This window comes from Pteropus alecto, unplaced genomic scaffold, assembly GCF_000325575.1.
Source record: "Pteropus alecto unplaced genomic scaffold, ASM32557v1 scaffold166, whole genome shotgun sequence".
NCBI lineage: Eukaryota > Metazoa > Chordata > Mammalia > Chiroptera > Pteropodidae > Pteropus > Pteropus alecto.
In genome coordinates, this window is record NW_006439757.1 from 1,636,550 (window position 1) to 1,652,531 (window position 15,982).

At 46.1% G+C, this 15,982-nt stretch overlaps 1 protein-coding gene across 2 annotated transcripts in view; it reads left to right on the forward strand.

The window, feature by feature from the left end:
• The window catches only part of DPYSL2 (dihydropyrimidinase like 2), a 103,313-nt gene that overhangs the window by 39,294 nt on the left and 48,037 nt on the right, over nt 1-15,982 (forward strand). For both annotated transcript variants that reach the window (XM_015593314.2, XM_006916963.3), the window contains exons 2-3: nt 1,100-1,188; nt 2,818-3,002. In XM_015593314.2, the coding sequence (XP_015448800.1) occupies nt 1,100-1,188; nt 2,818-3,002 (274 nt within the window). The remainder of the gene's footprint in view (nt 1-1,099; nt 1,189-2,817; nt 3,003-15,982) is intronic.

Here is a 15,982-nt window from a genome sequence, read left to right on the forward strand (position 1 = left end):
CAGTGTACAAAATTTAAGTGGTCTTACTGGTTTTCATTATATTAGAGAAACAATAAACGCTTTCTAACCCCATGTTTGCATTTATATATAAGTATATATTCTCTGGGTCTCTCATAGTTTATAAATCTTTTTTATTACAAATTTGCTGTAATTTTTTTCTTGGTAGGTGCTAAATATAAATAGTACTTCCCTAGATATAAATAGTACTTCCCTAGAATGTTGTTTTGCAACTGAATTTTGAGTAAACCATTGTCAAAGTGAATGCCAGCCTTTGAAATGTTTTGCATATTAAAAGTGCAATTTGTGGTTCAATTTACAATGTTTCAACCTATTCTGGAATAGCACAGGTGTGTATACATTGAATGCAGAATTTTAACTTTTCATTCATCAACAGCCTTTGGCATAGCGATGAGTCATAAAGTGACATTTTGGTTGTATTCCTGGTCTTCATATGTGCTTGTCAAGTTTTTCTTTGCATCATTTAAAATATAAGTGTATCAACAGTCTATAGTGGTGTTAGATTTGAGAACTTGCCATCTCGTCTACTTAATTATAAATCTTCACCTTTTTCTTAACAGCTTAATAGTTAAAATGGTGCACATTTGAAATGTTTTTCCCGCTTTACTACACTCTTTGTGATTTACTTTAAAGAGAAATGCAAATATAAAGAACATACTGAATTGGAAACTTGTTATGGAGGAACCAAGTATGTTTGTGTAGACTTTCCCATGACAACAGACTTTTGGTTAATTTTCCCGACACAAACCTTGCCAAGAATTGACTTCCCTCCATGTGGGTGTATTTTTTTTTTTTTTTTTAAATGAAGTTTAGCCTAAAGACATTTAAAAAGTATTGTCTTCTGGAAAGAAGTTTTCTTTTCTTTTAAACCTATGATAAACTTTGAGCTTTGCCAGTATGTTCTGACTCATTGGGTGATGAATAGGTTGCCACCATACAGGTTCACCTTTGTCATTGAACCTTTCCAAATTGGCTCATTTTGAGCATCACTTTTGAATAGTGAAAATATGTCTTTAGCTGATTTATCTATGTTTCTCGTGGGTCAGGTATGCATTGTGACCTTATTACGTCTTCGTTTCAGAGTGATCGTCTTCTGATCAAAGGAGGTAAAATCGTTAATGATGACCAGTCATTCTATGCAGATATATACATGGAAGATGGGTTGATCAAGTAAGTGTAACTCATTGTGTAGATGTGTACCTTCCAGTATTCCTAAGCATTACCTACAATTCACACACATAGTATCAATCTTCTGTGATTTCAGAGAGTGACTTAGTATCTATTTAAGCCCATTTTGAATGTGGTAATTGGTGAATTCGAAAGCCACAATTAAATGCACACCCATTTCCTTAGGCCTTATGTAATTTACTATTTTTAACCCAGGTGACACAGTATCTTCTTGTTGCTAGCTCAATTATTTGGTTTATGATCTATTGAATATATTAAAGGTTTTCTTTGAATGTTGTTGTTTGGATGGCTTGCAATTCTATTAAGATAGCACATCTGCTTTCTGAATCAAGAATCCAAGTGTTTGGGGCCAAAGGACAGCAAATTAATTACCAAGTAATAACACTGACAAATTACTGCCTCATCCTGAGGGAATTTTATGTTTCATTCTTTAAGTGCCCACAAACACCAAGAAGGCTGCCCTTGTGTTTATTGTGTATTGTGTTACTAACAACAGAGCAGTTACTGCATTAGGGTATTTTTGGACTCCAGAGGGTTAAGTGAGCTGAGTGCATACCAGTGTCCTCATGCCCTTCCAACTGGGACAGCTCATAGGGTTCTGGAGAAACAGCACATCTGTTTAAAGACAAACACTGTAGCAAATGACATCTTTTGAATAAGCAGCATTCATCAAGTGCTACAGTAAACCAGTCCTGAGGAGTGGAAAACTGGAGTGGATGTGTCTGTTGCCTGGAAACTCACATCCTGATTTATGAACCTAAAATAGGTCTTACCATTTTCATGTTTAATGTTTTCTCCATGTGTGTTTGCTTGTGACAGTCTCAGCTCCAGGCTCTCAAATAGCATGACTTGCCTGTTCCATTTTCCTCTGTTCTACCAGAAAGACACTGGTCTAGAAGTGAGCAAGCCTGGGTGCTATTTTTAGTCATCACTAATTTGTTTTTCAACTTTATCAACTCCTCCTTGATTACTTTTTCCTTTTAAAAAAACTGATAGAAAGATGTAACAGAGACCTTTTCAAAAAATGGGAAATGAATCCACATCCCCTAACATAATAAATATTAATTTTTCTGCCTTTATTACCTGAGTTGCTAATCCACGTTTCCAAAATTTTAAATAGTTTCAATCATAGTGTTTACTTATTTATTTTTTTTGCTTTGTTTTGCTCTACCTCCACCCTTCCACACTCCTATTGTCTCTAAATTGCAAAGGATCTGGTGAAGACATGTTTGTAAAGGCAAACAGCTCTGGAGAAAATTGCTGTAGGATAATTAGCTCAACTGTGTGTGTTACAGAGAAAGTGTAGTGGCATTTTATGTAAATATCTTGGGTCCTTGTTATCATTTGATCTTAGGGGTTTTCTAGTAACTAAGCCTTTTGATCGGGCCTCTGATATCTTATTTAAATTTTGTTTTCTAGTAAGTGCTGCATTGCCTCTTAGTTGGTGGGTAGGAAGTGGGGAGTGTACATATTATAAGTAATCACAGTAACTGGAACAGTCTAGGGAACATAGGGAAGGATAGTTTAGGGCTTGGTGGAAATGTCCGTCAGATCCCATTTGATTTGGAGACATTTTATTTATCACCGTTCTCACCCACCCTGTTTATTTAGGCAAATAGGAGAAAACCTGATTGTGCCAGGAGGGGTGAAGACCATCGAGGCCCATTCTAGGATGGTGATTCCTGGAGGGATCGACGTCCACACCCGCTTTCAGATGCCTGACCAGGGAATGACTTCTGCTGATGACTTCTTTCAAGGCACCAAAGCAGCCCTGGCTGGGGGAACCACCATGATCAGTAAGACAGCTTAACAATAATAATCTTAGTACTCGGGAACCTGTATCATTTGAAAATGAGTCCGTGCTGTTTGATTCTTTCCTTCTAAAAGTTGCTGAATCAAGTGATGGCTTGATCTATCACATAAGCGGGTAGGGGTGGGCCAGCGGTTGTCTTGTTTCCTTACATTTTTCTGTCCAACTAGTACTCTTGTTGCACTTGAGAATATGGTTCTAGAGCGTTTTGGTAGGATAGAAGGAGGGGCTTCTTGCTTTCCCTGCTTTAGGACTTTTGTCTCCCTTTAACCTGAATTGCGATCTGATTGTGGTTATTTTGAAAACACAGCATTTAAGGTAATCTCCAGAGCTATCAATTTTGAGCCTTTACTCGTAAGTATTTGATTTTGGTTTTAAAACATTCCTGAGGGATGAGTCTTCTAGAAATGAGGATGGGGTGTGGCAAATGTTGAACCAGGAATCTCTCTTCTGATCGAAAATCAAATGGGGGTAATACTTCCTGGCCTGGGTTTGGGCAGTCCTGCTTGGCGAAGGATCCACAGATAATATTAATTGTCGTTTAGATGAGAAAATTGCTCCCACCAATAACTGGAGTACAGACACGCAAAAGCAAGCCATTAAAGTGCCCTTCGTATCTTGCTCTGAAGGATTTATGCTTTTCATGTAGCCAAATCTAAAATACAGTTCCTGGAGTCATAGCACATATTAGGAGTTTGCTTGCAAATGGTCAGTTTCTAGCATGCCTACTGAATGTCCCTTTGACAAATATTTTGTTTTTGAAGTGCTAGGCAAGCTGCACAGTGGCTCATCAGACACACACACACATGCACACACTCACACCAGAGACTCGTGTGTGTGTGTGTGTGTGTGTGTGTGTGTGTGTGTGTGTGTGTGTATAAAGATTTCATCCAAGAGTGAAAGTCAACATAAAGTCTGTCTTAAGAGCCAGCAGTTCATTTCTGAAGAGGATCAAAATAGAAGGAACTTAGCTATTTAATGCTTTAGAAAAACCTATCTTAACTGGTTACTTTTCAAAATGATGGTCTCTCTACCTGTGGCTTTGGGGTTTGTCTCTAAGCTTAATTTTTTCTATCCTACCACCTATAAGAATGTTGCCCAGCCATCCCTTCTAGTCTGAGCTTCCTTGCATTTTAATCACACACTCACCTTTTCATGTTTTCTTAGTTCTGGACTTCTGAGTGTCTGAAGGATCGGGGGCCACTTGTTAGTAACAGCTCTCTCATCATTGTCCAGAAAAAGCCTCCAAGTTTAAGCCTTAGTACTTCTTTCTTGATGCGTACCTTCTAACTTAGGGTACCACTCTCAAGGGGGCTCTCCACATATACCTGCAGACGCTGGCCTGCTGTTTTGTCAGTGGAGTCTGTCACTTGGCACCAGTGGGCATTCCACCAGCTGTGGAGTCACACTGGAACTTGGAGAAACATAGACTGTTTGGCATCAGCCTGGAAGGTGAAGTCAAGATTATGATCTGCCTTGCTTTTGGAGTTCACATGGGGCCCTGTAGGCCCTTGGATTGGTCGCAGAGTGTTAGTAAGCCATGACTAATATTTCCCAAGTGACTGGTCAGTGACGTTTGTCACCGGGGGAATTGCTGGCGGGGAGCCCTTCTTGTTGGAAATGCACCCAGCCAGGAGTGTTCAGTTCTTGTTGCCCTCCATCACTAACTTGCCGAGTGACCTTGGGCCAGTCACCTCACTTCTTTGGGCTTTAGCTGCTCATCTGCGCAATGATTTGCAGTAGATGTCCCGGATGTCCTTTCTAGGCCCCGCACTGGCAGTTCACTGAGATTGGAGACAGAGCCTCTAATCAGAGGCACTTCGTTCAACAAATACAGAAAAGCTCTGTTTTTTCTCTCAGACATACTGAAGAGACCCCATCAGTCTGTTTTTCCTCTTTGTCATTCCTGAATGTCCCTCTGCACTCATCACACTTGTCCCATTCTATGGCCCCTTTCTTGCTTCTGGTCCCTTTTCTGCCTTCCCTCCCCTGCCACCTTTACCCAGTGGGCACATCCCTTCTTGCCAGTGCTCCGAGTTTCTCTTCGGCCTTCTTTCTCAGCGGCCGTGGGTTTCTTTCCCTTTATTCCAGGTGGTTCCTTCTTTTTAGGGATGAGGGACATCTTCATGAGTCTAGCACCTGGCCCAGGGGACTCGGAATACCCTGGCTCGGGGGACTCGGAATAGTCAGCAGATGGCTTTATGGCAGGTGGGAATGAAAAAGACTTGCAAAGCAGACTGCCTTCCCTGCTCAGTTGGACAGAATGCAATCACATGTTAATAATGTGGGGTATGCGACGTAGTCAGTTAGGCTAAAGAGTAGGGGGATGAAATGAGCAAACCCCGAAGAATAAAAGTTATCAGAGGTGGCAGGGATGTGGTCAGAGTTTTCACACCCTAAACTCACTGCTTTTACAGCCTGAGAAAAATACTAACTACTTCTGCAAATAACCTTACCCAAGGTTACCGACCTCTGTAGAATTTCCACTAGCCTGCTCTTCCCTCAGGAGATGGGCGGTAGAATGCGGATGAGGAAATCAGGGTTTCTTCCTGCGTTCTGATCATACAGTCTGTGTTGCTTCGGGTGAGTGAGTGGCCAGGGCCCTCTTTTCAGAGAGGGAGCTTTGCAAAGGATCGTTTAATGTGACTTCACTGGAACCTATGACCTGCTCCTTCAATGAGATTGCAGGTTCTTTAATGAGTATCGAGGCCAGAAATAAATGCTTAGGACACTTTGAAGAAATTTAAGTGGAAACCTGCAGAAACAAGCCACTGAAGTAAATCAGTACAGTGCAGCCGTCACTCCCTTCTGCCCGTCTTTCTCAGTTTCTTCAAGCTATGTCACCTGCCCCCTGCTGTGTGTTTCCCAGGTTATGGGACCTGGAAGCTTCATATTGGTCTGAAATGGCACTGCCTGCAGAGGAAAATGCAGCTGAATATTCCCAGTTTAAAAATGGAGGTGACGCAGCAGCAGGAAATAATATTATTGCCGCCAAACAGAGCCTCCTATTGAGACTTGCACAGTGAGACCTTTGTAAGGAGCACACAGCACAGGGCAGAAGGAGTGCCCTTTGCCCTTTCCATCCAGCGATGGGTGGGCAGAAGCTCCAGACGTGCCCAGCCGGCGGCACCCAGACCGGCTGTGGCGTCCCAGACGTGGCAGGGGTGCTGCTTGGGGAAAATGCTGCTGGCTTCCTGGGGGGGTCTCCAGAAAGCCAGTGAGAATGGTTCTCTCCATTATATAGAGGGGAAGACTGAGGCCTGAGGGAAGGCTGTGACTTGCCAACACTTACCCTGTGCTTCAGTGCCCGTGGCAGGCATGGAATATATACCTGCGGCTTGGGCTCCACTGCTTGCCACTCGGGTGATTTGACTTTAAGTCTCAGTCACGTCATCTGCAAAATGAAGAAAATTGTTACAAAGATCGACTCGGAGGCATCAGAACAACACCTGGCCATAGTTGTAAGCACTCAGATGTGGTAGTTATTATTATTCCATCTCGTATTGGGTGCCGGCAACCTCCCATCTCTGTAGAGTCCCCCAGGCCCTCCTATCTCTACGTTCTCAGCAGAGACAGAAAAAAGAGGCTCCAACTGCAGGCGGATCTGACCCTAACATTTCCTTAAATCAGGGCTTCTGCAAGCTGGTCAGCAGGCTGTGTACCCTGGTGTCACCTGGGGTGCATCCTGGGCCCCGCTCAACCTATTAAAGTAGTAGAGAGTGTGGGTGGGACCCATGAATCTGCATTTGAATCTGGTAATTGTTTTTTTGAAAGTACAAAGGTCCATGCCGATCTGGACTCTGCATCTCCAAGGACCAGGAGCCACACACAGCTCAGATGCGAGCCTCATTGTCATGTCCGCTAACCTGAACTCAAGGCTTTTCCTAGAGGGCGTGGAGTCCAGGGCACAGCCCCACCAAGGGGGCTTCCTCCCCTCCCCTCGGGGCCACCATTCAGCAGGGATCAAGGTGAGACTGAGACTTGAGCACAGGGAAGGCGAGGACAGACTGTGGCCACAGCTCTGGAAGGGCCCTCTCTCTCCAACTCAGGACTTGTCACTTATCTTCTAGCTGTGGCTCCCGGATGTGCCTCGGGCACCTCCATGTAGCCAGCCGCAGTCAAACTTGCCATTTCTCCCACATTCCTGCCTCTCTCCTGGTGCCAACCCCAGAGAGGGCTGCCTGAGCATGGGGAAGGCGAGGACAGACTGTGGCCACAGCTCTGGAAGGGCCTTCTCTCTCCAACTCAGGACTTGTCACTTATCTTCTAGCTGTGGCTCCCGGATGTGCCTCGGGCACCTCCATGTAGCCAGCTGCAGTCAAACTTGCCATTTCTCCCACATTCCTGCCTCTCTCCTGGTGCCAACCCCAGAGAGGGCTGCCCTCATGGTCATGGTGGCTCAAACCCACAGGGTCATCCTGTGTTGAACTGAGTCAATTTTGTCTGTATTGTCTCGCACCGTTCCTTTACTGCCCCTGACTCAGACTAATGCCGTTTCCCAGCCTTCTGAGGGGTCTCACTGCTCTAATACGCTGCCTCTGCAGCCCAGGCTCTTCTCCCGCACAGCACGGCGTGGTGTTGACCATGCTCCTCCCTCCCCTGAGGCCCTCAGCCTCCCCTCTGCTCGGAGAATCCAGCCCAAGTGCAGAGCCCTCCGTGACTCAGCTCAGTGCTGCTACCCAGCCTGGACTCAGGTCACCTAAGCCAGGGATACCCTTCCCTTCTTTCCTCTTCCCCCCAGGAATCTTTGTTAGCCCTTCAAGGCCCAGCCTAGATGCCACCTCTGTTCCAAAGCCCCTGCTCAGCCTCTTTCACTGTTATCTACTGCCGCTTTCTACCTTGACAAACATCGGGCTTTTATTCCATGGCTCTTGTGACATTCATTCTGTGTTACAGTTTAATCAAGCCTCCTCTGCCTCTTTTGTTTAATATGCCCCATCCACCCAGCAGTGTCACTGTTGAGGCATGCCATTAATATCTACTTTCGAATGAATGAACGAATGAATGAATGAATGAATACACGCCCAGCAGTGTCACTGTTGAGGCATGCCGTTAATATCTACTTTCGAATGAATGAACGAATGAATACACTAATGAGACCTGGTTTTCTGCTTCATATGAGTGTGATGCTAGGAGACTAAGGATCCTGGGTGGGAGGAGGGTTTTTCCAGTCTGGTGTTAACTTCAGCAGTGCCCCGCTTCCTGCTGCCCAGCCCCCTGGCCCCTGCAGTGAGCCACCTGCTGCACTGCAGCACTGGGGGAGAGAGGCAGGAGGGGATTGCCCAGAGCTCAAGCCTCAGCCTGCAGTCAGGATGGGGACCACGCGCTCCGTCTGGATTGTCTTTTTGGAAGGTGGTGGGAATGGCAGCTCTCACGCTGGTCCTCCTGTGAGAACCTTGCCTCTGAGTGCACAGGGTCAGATCTGTTTGGAGAAGTGGCACCGAGCGCCATGGCATGCTCAGTGGTCATTCCCTAAAACCCCTTGGGCTTGTCCAGCTCTTTCTGGAGAGCCTCGCCTGTGGAGGCAGGAGGACCGAGACACAGGGGAGGTGGCTTCCCACGCCTTGCTGGCCGGGCTTTCCTGAGGAGACGTGGCTCAGTGTTACTGTGGCACATCCACTGCTTGTCATTTTTTCATCCATGTGGCATTTGGGTTTGCTCCCTGCTTCTGATGGGTACACATGTGTGAACACACACACTGTAATATGAATGTGTCTGTAATTGATACTTTGATTATTCCCTTTGCATCATTCATTTGACTCGGGTTAGAAAGTGTTTACAAAAAAGCCTGACCACATCAAACTAAAGTTTCAAAGTCCAGGACCAGAGTTGTCACCACAAGATCTGCCCGTGGTCTGGCGATTAGAAAGCCACGTTATCCGATGGCTGTTGGAGTGGCTCTTCCTGTCTGCTCCTCCTTCAGTCTCCCTAGGGCGAGGTCACGCATTTCGCCTACGGACACGTGCGCCTTCTTCCAGCAGACACCACGGGACTGGGCTTGCTCAGGTGTTATGGTGCAAATCTTGACCACGAGTGGCAGGACTGGAAGAATCCGTCCACTCCGAGGGATATTTCGGCCTTGTCACCTAATACCTGGTGCTGAGCAGAATGGAGGAAGAGAGTGAAAAAGATGACGCATCCTGAGAAATGGCGCAGCTGGTTTTGGAGGCCCGGCATGCACACTCCGCTAAATGCTTTTCTCGTGATGCAGGCTGCCGGGTTGGGCTCGACTTGTCAGCCTTTAGCCCATTGGGTTTAGGGCCTACTAGGTCCTTCCACATCCAACGACATACCCGTTTGGGTCCTTACACCCTGTGTTATGGACATTGAGGCAGTTATCCTAATCTGCCTAGCGGTTTCTTACCTGGCTCCTGGCCTGCGAGCTGGCAGCTTTGGACATCACCCCACTCCACGTAGGGGATGGGTTTTCATCTCGTAGGACGGCATCTGCATCCTCTCTGATCCAGATCTGGCTCTGCCTGTGCATGTTGTTCACAGAGCTTAGAGAGTCTCAGTACTTAGATGTCTTCAGAGCCTACCTCTAACTTTTCGTAGACCAGGATGTGCAGACTGTGGGAACTTCCTGTCACTCCCGTTGTCTAGAGTGTCAGCTAGAGTCAGGAGAGGTCATAGGAGAGGTGGAAATGTGGGGCTCCACAAAATCTTTCTAGTCTTTGGACGTGAGGGTCAGGCTTCCAGTGGTCAGCATCCCACGGACTCAAGGTTCCGCGTGGCTAGATTAGAGCCTGCATGACACTCCGACGTCCAGGGTTGCCCTCGTTCTGTGTCTCGGCCGAGTGAGCTGGGCGGAGACTTCTGGAGCTCACGGGTCGTGCCCTCTCTGTGTTTATATGACCCCCAGCATACGTGGAAGCTGCCCGTGTTGGCTTCCTGATGAGCAGCCGAATGAGTCTGGACCAAAAAGCTTTGACCCCGTTGCTCCTTCTGCTGTTGATAGCTCTAACGTTATTTTCCTGGGGCCACTTTTTTTTTCACATGAAACCTTACCTGGGACTCCCCTACCTGGCAGGTAAGACTGATGAAAGCAGAGTTGCCCTGGCTGGAAAGGTGGGCTGTTGGAGAGCCCAGATCCTCACTCCTTTTCTCCCTGTCTTCCCCATCTGGGCAGCCCCTCGCCTCTGGGGAATCCTAGGGCCTGGGGAAGCACAGCTGGGAAACTACTTCAAAGCACGGTCTCTGCATGGCTCCCATGTTGAACTGTAGGGGAAAAGAGTTGATTAGTAAGAGGACATAACCACTTAGTCACTTAAGAAAACGAACCACACTGTCAGGTTTCAGTGGTTTTGTTTAATATACCTCCTTCGGTTCAAGACAGAAACCAGGACAGAGACTCATTTCATTTTCCCTACCTAGGTTTGCATTGGTTTGCTTTATTTTTCATGAGAGCCCGTGATAGGTGAATACTCTGTCTTTAAAAAGTTAATGGTACATAGTGTTTTAAAGGAAAAGTGACCGTCTTAGGGGGTGGTTGGCCAAGGGACTTGCATTTTTCTACCTATTGCCCATAGCTCTGGCCCCATTTGGGGCCTTCTCCCCTTCTTTCCCTTTTTCTGTCTTGGAAAAGATCTTCCTGTTTCTTCTCGGGAAAATGATTATTTATTTCTTTGGGTTTTGAGGGCTTTGCCTCTGACTTGCTGCTGTTGTTGGGTGAAGCCATTTACCCAAATTCTTTGCTTTTAGTCTGTCTTAACTGCCATGGTAATGATACAGGGGCATTACAGTGAGTAGAAATTAGAGTTCTTTCTGGTTAACCCATTTGGGAGGCAGCTTTCTTTGACTGTGACTAAATGTTCCCCTAATGATAGAGAGGGTTCGGTGGGGGTTGGGTCTCTGTGGCCGAGGCTGACTCTCTGGTGGAGGGAATTTTACAGCGAACCAGGGCATTAGTTACAAACCTCAAGTGCACACTGGAATCCCCTGGGGAGTGTTCGCAAAGTACAGAGAACAGAACTTCTGGTGGGCCTGGGTGTTGGTAGTTTTAAGCTTCTAGGGGACGGCCAGCGTGAAGAGCCACGGATCTCTTTGCTTGTTCCAACTGTTGGACTTCTGTTGAAACTGAATGTCTGCAAGGTTTTTTAAAAGCTAGAGGTGTCACACCTCTGCCCTCTGTTCCCTGCTGTGACCTGTCTTCTTTGCCAAGGGCGGAGGATTACACTGTTATGACCTGGGGTGGGTGGGTTCTGTAGCCAGGTGCCCTCCAGAAGCTTATGAAGCAGGGTGGGCAGAGTTCTGTCACCGAAAAGAGCCTCCTCCTTCAGTTGCTGTTCGTGGGGTCCCGAGGTTTTACTTGGCTAAATAGGGCACCGGTTAGGACTTGGAGTTAGTGGGATGAGAGGTGGTGACCAGGAATAAGGCCTGGTGGTGCAGGAGAGGGAGTGCGGAAGGCGGAATGCGGCTGGCACAGGACTGCCGGCCCCAGCTCTGCGGGCCACCTGCTGTGCTGGTTTCCCTGAGAAAACCCTACAGTCTTTAGGTTGAATCAATAGTGTTTATGACCTAATCTCCCTCTAATGATAGGTCAGCACTGGAATCCTTCCTTGTGGGGAGCCTGCGAAGGAAAAATCAAAAGAGCCTGGTAATAACATGGAATCATAGGCTCATAAGGCAACCATTGGGATCTTCTGTCCCAGCTTCCTTCCCAGCTGGGTGAAGGTTACTGGCCCATGCTGCAGAGGGTGAGATTGCAAGTAACACTACAGGACAGGTTGGGAATGTTCCAAGAATCAGAAGATCTAAGTTTATTTTCTCTTTCTAGTACTTTCTGTTTGAGTGTGAACCTCTAATATATTTCTAGATATCTATTGCCACATCTACAAAACGGTGACGATAGATTCCTATTTTTTAGGACTTTATGAAAAGTAAGTGAGAGTGCTTGTGTCATATTATTTGAAAATGATTATTGTGACACTTTTGGTACATGTGTGAATCTGTCCATCTGTCTGTTTTGTCTATTATCTGTTTATCTCAATTATCTATCTAATCTATCATATCCAATTTATCATCAGTCTTGTCTAGTTTATACAGCTAGCTATCTAACCTACTGTCTGTTCTATATCTAAATCTGTATCATCTATTTAATATCGGTCATCTATCAAAGCTTTCTAATAGCTGTCTGTCTGTCTGTCTTCATACCTTCCTACCTACCTACCTATACCTAATGGTCATCTTTCCTGATCCAAGGATGCAGTCATATGCTAACTGATTCCAGATGGGTAATCGTCCTTTCTTGACACTTGGTGAGATCAGGAAGAGAGTTCCAGGCTTGCTTCATCTTCAAGCCAATGTAATGGAGTTTGTGTTTTGAACATAGCAGGAAAAACAGCTCTGTGTAATAAGCTCTATGATCTGGCTTCTCATACAAAAAAATAAAAACTTTCACTTTATCTTTTTCCACTCCAAATAATTGCTAGAGAATCTGGGGCCTAAATTTCTTGACAACACACCCGACCCCGCAGATGCAAAGCAGTGTCATCAGGAAACAGCTCGTCAAGTCAATAACTTGTTCTAGATTTGACTTGTCAGCCGAAAAAGGAATTCAAATGAGGCCAACTTTATAATTGGTCCTTGCTGTGCTGTGGAAAACCCGGACCCCTCCGTTTCTCCCAGCGGATCGATTCATTACGGTCTCTTCAAAGAGGTCTGTGTTCCTCGCTGACCGGGTACCAGCCTTTTCCTCCCCGTAGCCCTGCAGCCGCGGAGCTGCCAGCGCATGGCCTGGGGCCATTCCTCTGGCAGCATTGGTGACAAATCTTCCCCCAGTGGGTATGTCAGCTAAGGAAGCATTTAGTCATACAGCGCGTACCACCCAGAGAGACGTGGCGTGACCGTCCTGGCAGAATGCAGGTCTCTCTCCTTCGTGCAGGTGTGGCGCGTGACTCGTTCCTCTTTCGTGGCATCAAATAGAGGACTGTGTTGCACCCCTCAGATGAAAAACGCCAATCCCTGATCCATTATTGGCCAGTTCTGGCAGAGACAAACAGCTGCTTTTTCTTCGAGCTGCATAGCTCATGCTTCTTTCAGCTGGCAGGCAGTCTCTATTATTGTTATTTATTTTGTCCTGGTTTATTGGCTACACAAATCATGGGGATAAAAAGGCAGGAAGAACAGATCCATAGTTAACGTGAGAAGAGAGTTGAGTTGGAAGACTATGCCCTAGGGGTTGACAGATATTTGGGGGCCACTCTGAGCCAAGCGGGAGGGGTTGGACTTAGTATATTGGAGGAAATGCAGTTTTTGCTTTAGTGCTTTAGATGCAAACCCAACAGAGTGTTGCAGCTTGGGCCCAGTATTGGTGACGTGTGTTTTAAGTGTCATTTTACACCATTAGATGGGGGCTTCAGCTCTATAAGTAGGACGGGCATTTAAGTTACTGTCCAGATGGATGCACTTTTGAGAGTGAAAGGGGATGTTGCTAATTTTTACCCCAAGACAACTATGCAAACCAGGGTCATCCCAGGTAAACCCAGATGTGTACATCACTCTTCCTCTCAGAGGCTTGTGTTGAATTCTCTTGTCCTCTGATGATCTCTGAAAGGGAATGGCCCATGGCCGCTCTCTGTATACCCCTCCACTGACGTGCAAGGAATCACGTCAGTGGAGGGGTATACAGAGAGCGGCCATGGTGCTCTCTGTATACCCCTCCACTGACGTTCAAGGAATCACAGAGAGGAGCTGCGTGGCTCCGTCCTCTGCCCATGAGATGGTTAAAGGAAAGGTAACTTGGAGGGAGCAGATAATTGATACCATTTATTGGGGATCTGTGCCACAAGAGCCCTATACACACCATTTTTAATCCTTATGTCAACCCTGAAGATAGGTGAGCTTCTTCCCATGCCATAAATGAGGACATGGGAAGCCCGGAGAAGCTGGGTTACTCGCCTAAAGCCACAAAGCTTGCAAGAGTTAGGGCTGGGATTCTGATCCAAGCTTTTGGCCAACGGCACTCACAGATCACAGGGTAGAGGAGCACTGTTTGCTTTTTAACAATGCAAAAGCGTTCTTGTGAATGCTGCTCTGTGTCCAGCATTGTGCCAGGTGTTTCACAGACATCCCAGATATAGTTCCCACCTGGAGTTTGTGATCAGGTGTTGGGCTTAGATCCATCTCTAAGAAACAGAAAGATTTTGGTGTTCGAGCTTTATTCTGCCCTTTGATCCAACTTTAATTTCAAAGTATTTTTTTTTCTGTAGTGTAATGGGAGAAAGTGATCAGAGAGTCAACAGCTGTCACTAAGCAAGAGGCTGTACCCAGTAGGGGAAGAAGATGCTTGTCAAGATGGTGGTGTGTTATCTCTGGTCTCCCAACAGAAGCCCTGGATTGATGACCGAGATTTCCCCCTGCCTCCCAGGGGGATTTGGAGAGCAGTTGGGAGGAGTAACTGATGTCATGCGTTCATCGACTGAACTTAATGCCTTTTCCGGGAGGCCCAGAAGCCCTTTTCCACGAGGGCCAGATTGGGCTGAGCTCCGTCACGCACGCAGCTTCAAAGGCCTTCTTGTCTGCATCTCATCTTTCACCGAGGTTCATTAGGCTCCGCTCTCTGGTTGGGAAACACCTCAAGCAGATGGCATTTTTTTGAGGAGGCACAGGGACAGGGAGGAAAATCAAACAATTTCTCAGAGTTGGGTTTGCTGTTCTGTGCATTGTTTTTTCCTTCATGGATACGATCCAAGGGGAAGAATGAGGTGTAATGGAAAGAATTTGAGGCCTAAACTTCTTGACACATCTTCATGAAGCTAGGAATGAGGAGACCTTAATTCTGGTCTCCACTCTGCTGCTTATTCGTTCAGCCACATTGCCCCACTTCTCTGTCTTGCTTTTGTCAATTGTCAGAAGGGCCTGGATTGGCCTTTCTTGCTTAATAGGGTTGCTGTAAGGGTTCAGGGAGATGGTGGGTAGGACAGGGCTTGGGCAATTACCTTCACGGTGGGTACAGGGTTGGGTAGGCCCTTCAGCCCATTTTTGCTCCTGACAGGTCAAAACTTTTTTTTTATTATGATTCCCGGATACTGGATATTTGAAGGGCTAAATGCGTTTTTGTGTGATTGACTTCAGCAACCCTCTCATTTCATCATACACCTTTTTTCTTGTTCTTCTTTCATCAAGAAACAATTAAAATGGTCAGCATAGCTCTGAATTCTTTTTTCGATGTTGCAGAGGCACATCTTTACCATCACCTGAATTTCTTGCTGAAAGCTTTCAGCTCTGTTTATTTCCCCACTCCTCTGTGAAAATGCACTTTCCATCTTACTCTGGAAAAGGGAGATTTGCTTTGCTGAATTTTATATCCTGCTTAGTGGGAGATCCAAGATCTCTGATTGTTTCTCCTTTTATATTATAGAAAAAGGTAGTTTTAAATAATGATTGGTTTGAAAAGCAGGTAAAGCTTCAATACCATACTCTTTATTACTGGGGAATGGATGGTAGCCTGACACCTGATTTCAAGCTCTGGATGAGGGCTGTGCCTGGGACTTAGAGATTGTTTATTGCAATCTCCTCATTTTGCAGTGGAGAACCTAAGGCCCAGGAGGTGGCGTGACCTTGGGGGTAGGACTGAGGCCACTTCTGTGCCCTTTTCTCCCGTGGTGCATGTTTATATGTGTACTACTGCTGCTTTGTGCCTTGTAGCTCATTACTGATAGTGAGCGCTTGGTGATGCGAAACTCACCGCAAAACTCACGTCTAAGAAAAAGCTTACTTTCCAGAGAACAGCTGAAGAAGGTGCTCTCATCTTTGTGGTGAAATGTGGATTTTCATTAAATGGCAAGACCTCTTCATGAAAGACAGACTGGAAAAGCTGATCAATAAAAAAAATAGCTTCTCCTGTGTTAGGGGGCTGGAGAGTTCTCACTCAGCTGTATTTTCTGGGTCCTTTGGCTTGTGCAAACAGGCATTTGAACTTTAGTGTCTGCAGTCTGAGAGAGTCACGTGATCCAGAAGCCATGC